This window comes from Austrofundulus limnaeus, unplaced genomic scaffold, assembly GCF_001266775.1.
Source record: "Austrofundulus limnaeus strain Quisiro unplaced genomic scaffold, Austrofundulus_limnaeus-1.0 Scaffold2, whole genome shotgun sequence".
NCBI lineage: Eukaryota > Metazoa > Chordata > Actinopteri > Cyprinodontiformes > Rivulidae > Austrofundulus > Austrofundulus limnaeus.
The window spans coordinates 5,247,727-5,259,956 of record NW_013952404.1 but is presented as its reverse complement, the minus strand read 5'-3'; the positions used below and the strand labels follow the sequence as shown (position 1 = coordinate 5,259,956).

At 39.1% G+C, this 12,230-nt stretch overlaps 2 protein-coding genes across 3 annotated transcripts in view; one reads left to right on the top strand and one right to left on the bottom strand.

The window, feature by feature from the left end:
- Positions 1–2,606, bottom strand: part of LOC106520209 (sushi domain-containing protein 4) — an 8,923-nt gene extending 6,317 nt beyond the window's left edge. Inside the window, exons 1-7 of the mRNA XM_014012176.1 lie at positions 2,435–2,606; positions 1,796–1,937; positions 1,471–1,662; positions 1,202–1,393; positions 811–1,002; positions 484–678; positions 206–397 (exon numbers count right to left, since the gene is read on the bottom strand). Of these exons, the coding sequence (XP_013867630.1) occupies positions 206–397; positions 484–678; positions 811–1,002; positions 1,202–1,393; positions 1,471–1,662; positions 1,796–1,913 (1,081 nt within the window). The 5' untranslated portion in view covers positions 1,914–1,937; positions 2,435–2,606. The remainder of the gene's footprint in view (positions 1–205; positions 398–483; positions 679–810; positions 1,003–1,201; positions 1,394–1,470; positions 1,663–1,795; positions 1,938–2,434) is intronic.
- A 139-nt stretch (positions 2,607–2,745) lies between these two features.
- The window catches only part of fsip1 (fibrous sheath interacting protein 1), a gene marked incomplete at its 3' end in the record, with an annotated part of 24,788 nt that continues 15,303 nt past the window's right edge, over positions 2,746–12,230 (top strand). Inside the window, 8 exon segments of one of the 2 annotated variants that reach the window (XM_014012194.1) lie at positions 2,746–3,116; positions 3,228–3,273; positions 3,351–3,520; positions 3,604–3,679; positions 5,260–5,340; positions 5,681–5,784; positions 5,939–6,061; positions 10,195–10,353. In XM_014012194.1, the coding sequence (XP_013867648.1) occupies positions 2,952–3,116; positions 3,228–3,273; positions 3,351–3,520; positions 3,604–3,679; positions 5,260–5,340; positions 5,681–5,784; positions 5,939–6,061; positions 10,195–10,353 (924 nt within the window). 2 annotated transcript variants of the gene reach the window in all.

Genomic DNA, 12,230 nt, shown 5'->3' with positions numbered 1-12,230 from the left:
ACATCTGGTGAAAATTTCATGTCATTAGCAGCTCTAGTAATATATTTACTGAGAAAAATGTTGACGTGTTCAATACTTATTTTACCCGCTGTATCTATCTATGAATTACTTTTCTATAACCGCTGAAAATCACACAAACGCTACGTTACAGTATTAAAGACATGAAGCGTAAAATTGAGGTAGTTAAAGAGAGATAAGTCTTTACCATCGCTGCGTACACAGCGAGGGGGTTCTGAGGACCAGTGCTCCAGTGTGGTGCAGGTGAGGATGCTGGGCCCATCCAACATGTAACCAGGATCGCAGCTGTACTGTAGTATCGTGCCAATTGAGAACAAGCTACTGTTGATGTCTGTCAGGTTACTGGAGCTGTGCTGCACCATTGAAGGTCTCACACAACCTTCAAAACGAGACAAGAGTGAAATGTGATGTCAATGACTACAGCAAATAAATAATTATTTCACTTGTCATAAAGYGTTAATCTACCTTGTTTGATAACGCAGCTGATTGGCATCAGGTTGTCCCATTTCCCATAGTGACAGGTTCGAAACTTATARTCTCCTTTCAGAACATAACCTTCATCACAGAAATACTGCACAACGGTGCCGTGAGAGAATCGTCTGCAGGGGGAAGGGTGGCACGAGTAGCCACCGTTTTCTGGCTGATATGGAGGCTGACAAACTATGGGGCGGGGTGGACATCAAGACTCAGTGTAACTCACTTCAAGTGCTATCAAGTCTCAATTAGGATATGTATGAGTAATGTATTTAATCCAAGATATAGCACAGAATGTTTTATGGTGTTTTTTTTTACCGTCACTACGTATGCAGCGAGGAAGATTGGAGGACCAGTCTCCGATGGTGGTGCAGGTAAGGATGCTGCGTCCGACCAGCATGTAACCAGGGTCGCAGCTGTACTGCAGCACTGTGCCGACTGGGAACAAGCTGGTGTTGGTGTCAGTCAGATTAGTGGAACCGTGCTGCACAACAGAAGGTCTTATGCAACCTTAAAATAAAAAAAAGAGAACAAATGTAATGTAAACATTAAAAATATATAAGCTGTTTCTATGTAAAGTGGCCTGAGAGAATAACTGTTTGATGTAAATACAATTTGGGGATTTTGTTCATAAAAGAAACACTTATTTCCAAAGCTAAAACAAATTGAGASAGGTGTATTGAAGATTTATAGTATTATACAAACCAACCTTTGCTTACACAGCTGATCTCCATGGGGCCGTCCCACTGTCCATCCTGACATGTCAGGTAGGGGTAGTCCCCGCTGAGAGCAAAGCCGTCATTACAGATAAACTCAATTATAGTGCCGTGGGAAAACAATCGACACGGGGACGGATGGCAGGTGTATCCCCCGTTCTCAGGTTTGGAGAGAGGCAGACATGCTGATGAAGAAAAGGTACACCACACAAGTTTCAATCCAATTTATTCCTTTAGAAATGAGAAAAATAAAACGTCTTACCACCACTGCGTATGCACTGAGGAGGTTCAGAGGACCACCGTCCCATTGTGGTGCAAGTGAGGACGCTGGGTCCATTTGGCAAATAACCAGGATCACAGCTGTACTGCAGAACTGTACCCACAGGGAACAAGCCCCTGTTGGTGTCTGTGAGGTTTACCCAGCTGTTCTGGACCATGTACGGCCTCACACATCCTGGGAAAAGAGGCCCAGCGAAGGGGATTGGAAATCACTAAAACTGCAGTAGAACTTTTAATAATAATAATAATAATAATAATAATAATAATAATAATAATAATAATAATAATAATAACATTTTGTGTCTTACCTGAACTCAGCCCAGTGGGCACTAGAGTCAGTACCAGCAGCAACAACAAGGACTGTTTGGTGGCTGTGGTGTGGGCCCAGAAGGCATTTGAAAAGYACTTTATCATTCCATCGCACATTTTCCCCTTCAGTTTCAGCCCAATCTATTGAAAATAGACACAAACGCAGTGATACGTTGTAGCTGCGTAAAGAGCAACCCTCTTCTTCACGGTGACACCTGCACGGCGCAGGTACATTGCAGAGCTGCTGCCAGTGGGTGTGATAACAGCGGTACAGTGACCGAACTGTGCGCATAAACATCAGGTAGAAAGATATATCTGATGGCGTTTAGCTCGTTAATTTTCCAGTAAAGTGGTTCTGGAAGTGACAATGTTTAACATGTAMAATGTAACAGTGTCATTTGCTGTATAACCATTCAGCTGCTCCTTACAGGAAATGGCCCGCCCCAAACAAAAGACAGAATACATCTTGTACATAACGYAATGCTAAGCGGCTAGCATCTGGAACGTCACCGATATTGATTTGACGTTATACCCAGCTATTTATTTGCTTCTGGCTACTATAAGGAGCTAAGTATCTGCGACAATCAATACTGCCATCCTTGACTTGCTAACTGGACGTTAATGACTCGTTTACCTACCGCAGAAAAATCACGGCCTCAGTCGGAACCTCCGCCGAATGAACCTCACGATGTAGACATTTATTAAAAAATAGCTCAGCAATGCTGAGGGGACTCAGATTTTTAGTAAAAAATAAAAAATTATAAAATGTGCGTAATACGGTAATCTGCCCCCCAGCAGCTCTAAGCTAACCACTGGCTACCTCCCTAGCTGCTGAACCCGATCCGCTAACTGCCTGCATCGGTTCAGGCACCAGCGGTGCTGTCTCATTTCCTACCGTACCCATAGTAACAACCGTCCATAGTTACAACATCCGGGAATGTATGCGTCCGTAGTTACCAAACATTTAGCGGTGTTTTGCCGGAAAAAGGTACCCTACCACTAAAAAACTACGGGAAGAGCGTTTTGGGACACATGTTGTGTGCTTGTAAAGGTAAAAGCCACGAATTACAAACTAACTTCTAACAAGCTGTGCTTTTAAGCACACAATCACGCGACTTTGTGTGGAAAACTGCCTTTTCTTAAGTTAAACGAGTTATGGAAATTGTCAGAGGAAGTTTAGATGGCATATCCCGACCTGCGTCGAGCGAGAAACCAGGAAGCCGTGCGTCCAGCGCTTTGCTTCACCATAACGAAAAAGTTTGTCCTTCTTCACCTTTTGAACTTGTCGTTTTGTCCAACGACCCTGCTGCTAACATTCAGGTAAATAAATACCTTGTTGTTTTTGTTTTTGTTGTTGTTGTTGTTGTTGTTGTTGTTTAAAGAAAAAGAAAAACGTGCTTCTCTAAAACTTAAAATAACCATTTCTTGTAGGCACAGAGCTGCTCCTCAGAGCCTTCAAATAAGCTTTTGACCACAGGTGAGTCTGCAAAGGTAAATGATCTGGACCAGTATGAAGCTTCATTGTTAATGCATTGTTCTGTGTGCGTAAAGCAGATCAGTCTCACACTGAGGCTGCAGAGGATGACGATAAGGATTCAGAGCTACAAAGAGCCTTTGAAGAAATGAGGAGACTTGATGAAATCCTGTCTGCAGAAAACTCCAAGGAGAAAGAAATCAGGCGTCAAAGGAAAGAGCTTCGAGCCAAACTCTGGCAGGAACTCCTGGTAGACACTATTTAATTATCTGCATAGCTCATTCAGAAGACAGCTTGTCATTGCATGATGCTGTGCATTTTGTGTGGTTTCAGAAAGAAACAAATCACTCTGAATGTGCTTTTGAAGCTTTGAACACAAAACGATTCTTGGCTTTAGAAGCTCGCACAGGTAAGTTTAGGTAACATCACAAAYAACACCTTGAAGGGTGTAGACCTATAACTATATCTGAAAATGTTTGGATGTTGTGTAAAATGTCAATAATATCAGAATGCAATGTCCTGATGCAGCTCAGTRTTCCAGGTAGAAAAATCAAAAGTTCCTCCTTTAATGAAACATTTCATCTCTCCTCCAAGAGGCTTCTTCAGTCTGAGGAGTTTCGGGTGAACTCAGCCTTATAAGCACTGCCTCCACATGGACAAACAGGTTGGTCACATGCAAAAGAGGGCCATCGCCTAAGAATAGGTTGTTCAAAAGAATGAGCCAGCACAGATGAGCAACTTCTACAGGTCAGGACTCTGCAGTTTACACTCATCTACAGGCCAGCACTCTGCACTTTACACTCATCTACATGCCAGCACTCTGCAGTTTACACTTATCTACAGGCCAGGACTCTGCAGTTTACACTCATCTACAGGCCAGGACTCTGCAGTTTACACTCATCTACAGGCCAGGACTCTGCAGTTTACACTCATCTACAGACCAGTGGTCACTCTTTGAGGGATGAAGATGTTCTGATCCTTGATAGAGAGGAACGTTGGTTTGAGAGAAGAGTAAAGGAAGCCGTTTTTATGAAGAAAAACCGTCCACCATTAAACAGAGGTGGAGGCCTTTGTGTCCAGTTGTTCTCCTCCTACAATGCTGTTGTTGCAAGTATGACTCCGCCCCCTGTGAGCAAAAGATGTGAATCAGGGACCTAATGATAGTCAGGTGATGGAGCACATGACCCTCTATGAACAATAGAGCCAATCAAAGCACTAACGACCTATTGTTAGGCGATGGTCCTCTTTTGCATATGACTAACCTGTTTGTCCATGTGGAGGCAGTGCTTATAAGGCTGAGTTCACCTGAAACTCCTCAGACTGAAGAAGTCTCTTGGAGGAGAGACGAATGTTTCATTTAAGAAGAACCCGTCCAGAGAACCTACTTATTTTTCTTTTTGATCAGAATGCAATGATTTGCAATCTCACAAAACCATACAATGTATTAATTTAAACACTTGATATGTTTCCTGTGTTCACTTTTGAATAAACTATGAGATTTTGAAAGCTGCAAATCATTGTATTCTGTTTTATGTAAACTTTACACAGTTTAAAAAAGTGTGGGGCACCAAGTGAAAAACAAAATTATTAATACTTTTGTCTCAGATGATGATGTCATACCAAGGGCTGAACACCAGCAAAGGCTGTGTTCCATTCTAAAATACTTTAATCTAAAATATCATTTAGCCACAAAATTTACGTTTAATTTTAACATTTAGATTTACTTATTTAGATTTACTAAATTAGTTTTAGAATTTAACATTTAGACACAACATTTAATGCTTTAATTTAACATTTCGTGAAAATGAGCAAAATATATGAACGGTGAGCTAACTACCAATAAAATGTCAGTGGAAAAAATTGTAACTAGGGTTGTACACGCAGAAAGTCAGCTAAATGATGAAAGCATGTTAGTGATATTTTTACATTTTATTTTACATTTGGCACCTCATTTCAACTTCCAYATATTAAATATGTTTTGTCTTAAAGGGACAGAGGAGGAAAACATTGTGTCTCTCTTTGAAACTGAGATCCCTGAGCAGGATGGAGACCGCCTGTGCTTTGAGCAAAGTGAGTTTCTAAAATCATAACAAAAAGAAAACAATCTTTGAGTTTTTCCACTAGGTGGCACCGTAAGCCTAGAAAGCTTCTGAGAGTTGATTTCCCACCTACAGATAGATGTGCAGCTTTGAAATAGAGTTAGAGYTTTACCCCATAACTTGTCCATTAAGGGGGCTTTTGACCGCAGTCTTGGATATTTTTAGGTTATTGATTTCCTTTCAAAAAAATAAAAAAAACTTCAAGGTTTTCCTATAAGAACAGAAGCTTGAGAACGTGACAAATTCATTTTTTTTCTCAGCAGTGTTGGCTTTTGTCTGTTTTATTACCTGAATACTTGGTACATTTCTAGGTTTTATTACAAGCACCACCAGCTTGAAGGACGACCAGCTGGAAGACAGTAAAAATTTTAAAAGTGAACATAAACAGAAAGACTTCATCAAGAGGAACATCGAGGTGTGTTGGAGCTCATAACGCAAAAAAATAAAAAATGCAGTGCTTAATTTGCCTTTTTATAAGTTATATAATAAGCCTTGTAGACTAACAAGAATTGTTGTGCAAATAAGGATTTTTTTTAACCCTTGATTCTTCATTTTGTGTAAATCAATAGCTAGTGAGTGGTGAGGTGGGCCAAGTGTGTTTGACCCCCGCAGAAAAAGAGCGTCTGGCTGATCTGCTCCGGGAAATAGAYGAGGTAGAAGAAGAGGACAGCGTTGAAGGCCCAGACAGAGAGGTAGGGCACCTGCAGGCAGATTCCMTTGTATTATCTACTTTACCTCCACTTTCTCATTTATAAAGGGTTATAAGGGAAAGCTAGAGCGCTCAAAACTCACATTTACTACAAGTATAATATAACATTTTTAATGYRCCTTTATTACTTTGTTGCAGCRTTTTAATCTGTTAYAYWCATAAACTATGATGTTTTTCAAACWAAATTGCTTCCAGAGTGCTTCCTAAATAACTGAGCCAGCGTTTGTCTTCCAGAAACCCCCCTGAAGTAGCATTGGTTAGATATTTATGTTTTGATGACTGCTTGGCAGATTAGACCGTCTCTGGGTTGAAGATTCCGACTCCTCAAAGCATTTCAGATTATGAACCAGATGTCAGATGCCATATGTGGTTCACTTGGAATGCTCTGCATGTTCTGGATTAATTTTATAATCTAGTTATTTTTTAAATTTTCATTAAACTCCTTTCCTAATTTTCAGCAAAATTCAAAAGTGAGAATCTTTTATATTGTCGTGCAACAAGCCGCAGCTGCACTCGTGTTATTAAGGTTGCGCTGATGGAGGCTGAAGTTGGGAGAATGAGAGCCTTTGTTTCACTTTAAGGGTTCATCTAAGACCGTGCCACCTGGAGCAGTCCAGTATTTCACCCTGAACTCTTGCACGCTGTTCTGACTTCACATCTTTTTTGTTTTCTCATTTAATTTGCCTTAATAACCCCTTTGGCAGCTGTGAAGAAGTCAGATTGGGCTGAAGCCTGTTTGAACAAAGGGGGGAAAACACATCCTTACCTTTTAACATGCGGTTCCATTTAATTTGACCCAGGCTGCTCTGCATTGGTACCGCAGCTTGCCAGGGGTTTTTGTAAAATGTCTCACCGCTTCTTTTATGATGTTTTTCTTTAACTTTTAGAACAATACTGGTGTGATTATGATTGCAGATACTAAAACCGCAGATTCTGTTTGTTTTCTTATTTTTTATTATTATTTTGGCTAAAGAGACACTTCCTGTTATTGCGAGACAGCGTTAGCATGAATGGCCACAGTGGGGCGAGCACGTTGTTTGTGTCACCGGGAGTTTGGTAGCAAAGCATCTTCAATTCTTAGGACTTCTCTCAGTTCTTGGCAGGATCCCATGGGACACATTTATCAAAAGCTGCTGCTTCACTTCTTACAACAGGCGATTCTTTTTTAAATGTTACAGACTCTCGTCTGAACAACCTCCACACTTCAGCGTTGCCATGATAACCGGAGCAACAAAGCAGCTGTCAACAACTCGCTGTTYGGGAAGACATTCATTCCCTCCCTAAGACCTTAGATGTTCAGATAGAGGGAACAAGAGCCGATAAAAACAGCTATTAAAATACAAATTTGCCCAAACAATACCCCAGCTATATAAAAATCTTTTTTCAGTCAATTCACTTATATTGATTTGATTTGATTTGATTTATTTAACAGGAAAAGATTACTAAAAATCAAGCCTGACTCAGCATAATTGCTGTTTTACAGCAGGTTCCTGTTCTGCAGCACATAAAACACTCAGAAATACAGCATCACAATCACATCATTCTACACCATAGACACAAAGACACCCAAGCATACCCAATTTCAGGCAGGCATTTGCAAAATAGGACGTCTAAATATGAGCACAACAAAAAGTGTCCAGCAGATGGCAGACAAGATTCTTCTTAAAGGGCTGTAGTTTTGAAATGGACTTTATGTTTTGAGGAATGTCATTCCATGCTTTAGTATAAACATAGAAGAAAGACCTCTGGCCGTAACAGTTTTTAAAAGTTGGTAATATCAGTTGTCCTTTTGTAACAGATCTAGCTGAATGACCACTTCCAGAATTTGATTTGGGCAACAATGCACAGAGAGTTCCATAATTGGCACCTTGGAAGATCTGAAAATATAAATTAATACCACTACACAAAACATAATTCTGAAAAGTCAAGGCATCAGACAATGAAAGAACTGTACAGTGATGAGTCCAACCAGGAAGWTTTTTTATGAATTTTGTAGGCCCTGTTGTAGAGCCTAACTATGGGTTCTAAGATTTCATTTGCTGTAAGAGACCAAACAGGTAAACAGTACGACATGGTTGAGAGTATAATGGCATGAAGATAGATATTTGAAATGGAAGATGTCAGATTGGATCTAATTTTTGAATAAAAGTATRATTTCTGTTTCAACTTAGTGGTTAAGACTTGTACATGATCGTGATAAGTCAAATGAGAATCCAAAGTAGTTCCAAGATATTTGTAGGTAGTGACAATATCAAGGGGTTTGTTTAAAAAAAGTGAGTTGATTTGTTATATTGAAATGTCTCCTGGGTGAGGAAAATACATGCACATAGTTTTTTAACATTAATTGACAAAAGATTATCTTGAAGCCAATCATGAAATATCTGAAGATCTGCTTGTAACTGACTATTAATAGATTCATTATTGAAATCAGACAAAAAAAAAAGAACAGTATCATCAGCATATATTAAAATATTTGAATACTTCAATATTTTTGGAAGGTCATTTATGTATAATAGGAAAAGCAATGGGCCTAGTATGCTACCCTACGGAACTCCCACAGAACAGGGCAGAGACCCGGACACAGAGCTTCCATGTACAAAACCGACACCAGCCAAACATCTTAAAGGGGCAATATCATGTAAAATCAACCTTTTTGAGTTTTACATCATGTTATAATGTTATACTCTCATAAAAAAACATGCTAGAAACTAGAAACGCCTCTGGGACGTGTCTTTAAGCCGAACTTCCTCATCACGGAGCACATGAGAAGTGATGAGAAGATGAGTTTATTTTCCATTTAAAAATAAAAACAACATTTTAATGACAGCTAAACATAACATAGATACTTTATTATGGTATAGTATTTAAATGTATGCCTGAGAAACAATATTGCCCCTTTAATTTAGTGTAAAAGACCGACTAGTTTCTACAGAGAACACAGTGAAACAATCATTTCTGAAGCAGCAGCCAGACCTGAACTGCTTAATTTAGCTTAAAGACTGAAAATGAAGYTAACTTGACTTTAATTACGTTTCCAAATTTTTCAGTTTTCAAGATTTTGTCTTGTTTATATTTGTGGCCAAAAATTAGTAATGACACAGATGGAAYGGGTTTGTTTTGTGAGCTGGAACTAAGTTGCTTGTGGCTGTGTGTGCGTCCTGTCTGCTTGTCCTTAGCAAACACAAATATGGCTATAATTTATCCAGTTTTGCAAAGACTGAGCTAAAATTTGATGTGGTAGTAGCCAAAGGTGGGTAGAGTTGTACTTAAGAGTAGCGCTGTACTTCATAACAACATTACGCAAGAAAAGTAAAAAGTATTATGTAGTGAAACTAAAAGTACATTTTTTTATTAATTTAATTACCACCCCACCCCCTGGTAGTAGCTGAGAAGCCTTCATTCTCTGACAATTTGTGCAAAGTTTTGTGATGTAGTGTGATGTCATGCGTGATGTTTTTTTATGGTTTGTTCATATGGTTATAGCGCTGAGAGTTAGCTTTTATGTGCCTGTTTCAAAACGCCAATTCTGTTGTGCAACATTTGGAAAACCTGCATGTGACAAAAGGAAAAAAAAGAAACAACAACCATGTGATGTCGAGACTTAAATTATCCGCTGCGTCCAAGTAAATCACAGCGGTGGCTGGGAAAACAACACTGATCCAGATTTCAGGTTCAAATAACTGCCGTAAAATATTGTAGGTTTTTAAGAATTGTGAATTCACTCCATCTCATCAACGAGCTTCAGTGATTGCTGTTTGCCAGTTATTTTGTACTTTTCAGCACCCCACTTCCCCAGTGCCGAGGTTACAGCTTTGTTCTTTGTGGAGTTATGATCTGACTTGGCCTGGTGTGTTCTTACTAAATCTCATCTCACCGCTTTGTTGTGGTGAGCTCATCATGTACACACGGCTTCCCATAAGATTTATTGGGARTATTACAGAAAGTAAAGAGACATTTGTCAAAACTGGACTCTGAACCTGTTTAAATATCAATAGCTAAAGATAGACTGCACTTCAGGTTCTGATTCTGACTAATACCTAGGTAATGTCATTGTCAAGCTACTCACAAACCACTACTTACTCTACATATTTCTTTTATTCTTTTTTTTTTTTTCAGGCTTTGTGGACTGCGTTGGTCTTGACAGATCATGGTTACACCCCAGAACCCTCTGATCTGGAGCATCTGATCCAGATTGACTCTAAGATATGTCTTCTTCTTCCCACCGATGAGCTCAACTCACTGCAGAGTTCTTACACAAGCTTCAGCAAATCTCAGGTGAGGATCCAAAAAAAAAAAAAACCATCTAAACTTAAATCCTATTAGTTTTCATTATCCCTCGTTTTTTCATTATCTTATATGTAGTTTTATATTTTTTTAAGCCGAAAGAGGCACACTGACAGTATTATCTGCCAAGGCTGATGTCTTAATTCACATCTTCAAACACATTATTGAGGTTTGCACTGAAATTTACTGGTTTAGCAAAATAAATTTAGACATTCCAATTTAAGGAATGCAGCTGGATTTTAGTTCAGATTTGGAAATCTAAAYGAGGAGGAAGGATTTGTTTTCACACTGAGGTGAGGAAGAGGCATTTCTTTCCATCTGGAAATGCTAGTAGCTCATGTCGTTCTACATTTTGCAAACTCCTAATATCTTGTTCAGGGTCTCTGGGGTGTTTGGGTCTGTTCCAGTTGATACCGGGTGCGAACGAAATCCTCATTCACACGTTCGTTACAGAAAATAATTTGCTCAGACTCCCATGAGYGACTTTTTGGCACTTTAACCTGATTTTCTTCCAACTCTACATWTACGTCATCTTCACAAGTCAAAAGAGTTTTTGGAACGGTGACATTTTCATCTACGCTTTGTCTGCTSTTCATCAACGCTGAAACAGCTAATGGTTACAACTCTCCTTGATAAGCAACTGCAAATGTTTAACAATCAGACTTCTAGAATAAGAAATAATAAAATTGTTGTTTGATTCCGAGTTGGTGAACCCCACACCTGTCGTGGCGCTGATTTAAAAACAATGACCGCACACTCAGTCTCTTCCAGAAGCATTGATTCATTTCAGGTCAGTAGCCATAAATCCTTAAGGAGGTCATAAAAGAAAATGTGATTTTGTCTTGCAGTTACCTTTCKTGGTAGCAAGTTCTTGGTTCCTAAATGAAACCATTTGAACATCAGCTTGGGAACCAATTTGGGTTTCTGCTCATTCCAGCTATCAAAAAGCACAAAACGACCATCATATTTTTGTTTTAAAATCACAGACATGTTTTTTTTTTAATCACTGGTAGTAAATCACACYAACGATTCTTGATTTTCCACTCTCTCATCTTTTCTGTCTGGCTGTCTCAGGTTGATAAAGAGTAAGTAATTCAGCATTCCCATATGTCTTTTAAAGAATCTGCAACAATTTAAATCTGTTTTTAGAATTCAGGTTGCCACTAATCGTTGCACTGTCCTGCATGGACACCTAATCTGTTGCTTGAGCTTGGAAAGTCAGAGTGAGTCAGCTGGGCCTGGTACATGCTTGGATGATGCCACAGAGGACAGTCATCCCCCCATCAGACTGTAATTACAGAGCTGGTGGACATTAAGAAGCRCCAACTCCACGGGACATTTCACGCAAAATCTACATTTTTAGCCATTAMATGCATTTTGTTGTGTATTGGAGTCTCTAGGAGTGCAGAAAATTTGACTTAAGCCTGTCCTGGTACTGTGTAGATATTTTTATATTCTTTTTGTATAGTCATATTTTCAACTCGTTTATTTATTTTTCAACTCGTTTATTTATTTATTTTACTGTATTTTCTATAGCGTTTTCTGAACTATTTCTTCAAAGTATTTGAGATGGAGCTTCTAAATAATATCTGGACTTATCAACTACAATTTGATGGTCTTCATTCTCCTCTGGCTCTGGGTCAGACTCTGGCTCCAACATGTAAGGCTGGATGGATAAGTCTTCCGTTGTTGACATCTTTTAAATATTTTTTAAAGGGGCAATATCATGTAAAATCAACTTTTTTGAGTTTTATATCATATTATAATGTTATACATTCTCCTCTGGCTCTGGGTCAGACTCTGGCTCCAACATGTAAGGCTGGATGGATAAGTCTTCCCTTGGTGACATCTTTTAAATATTTTTTAAA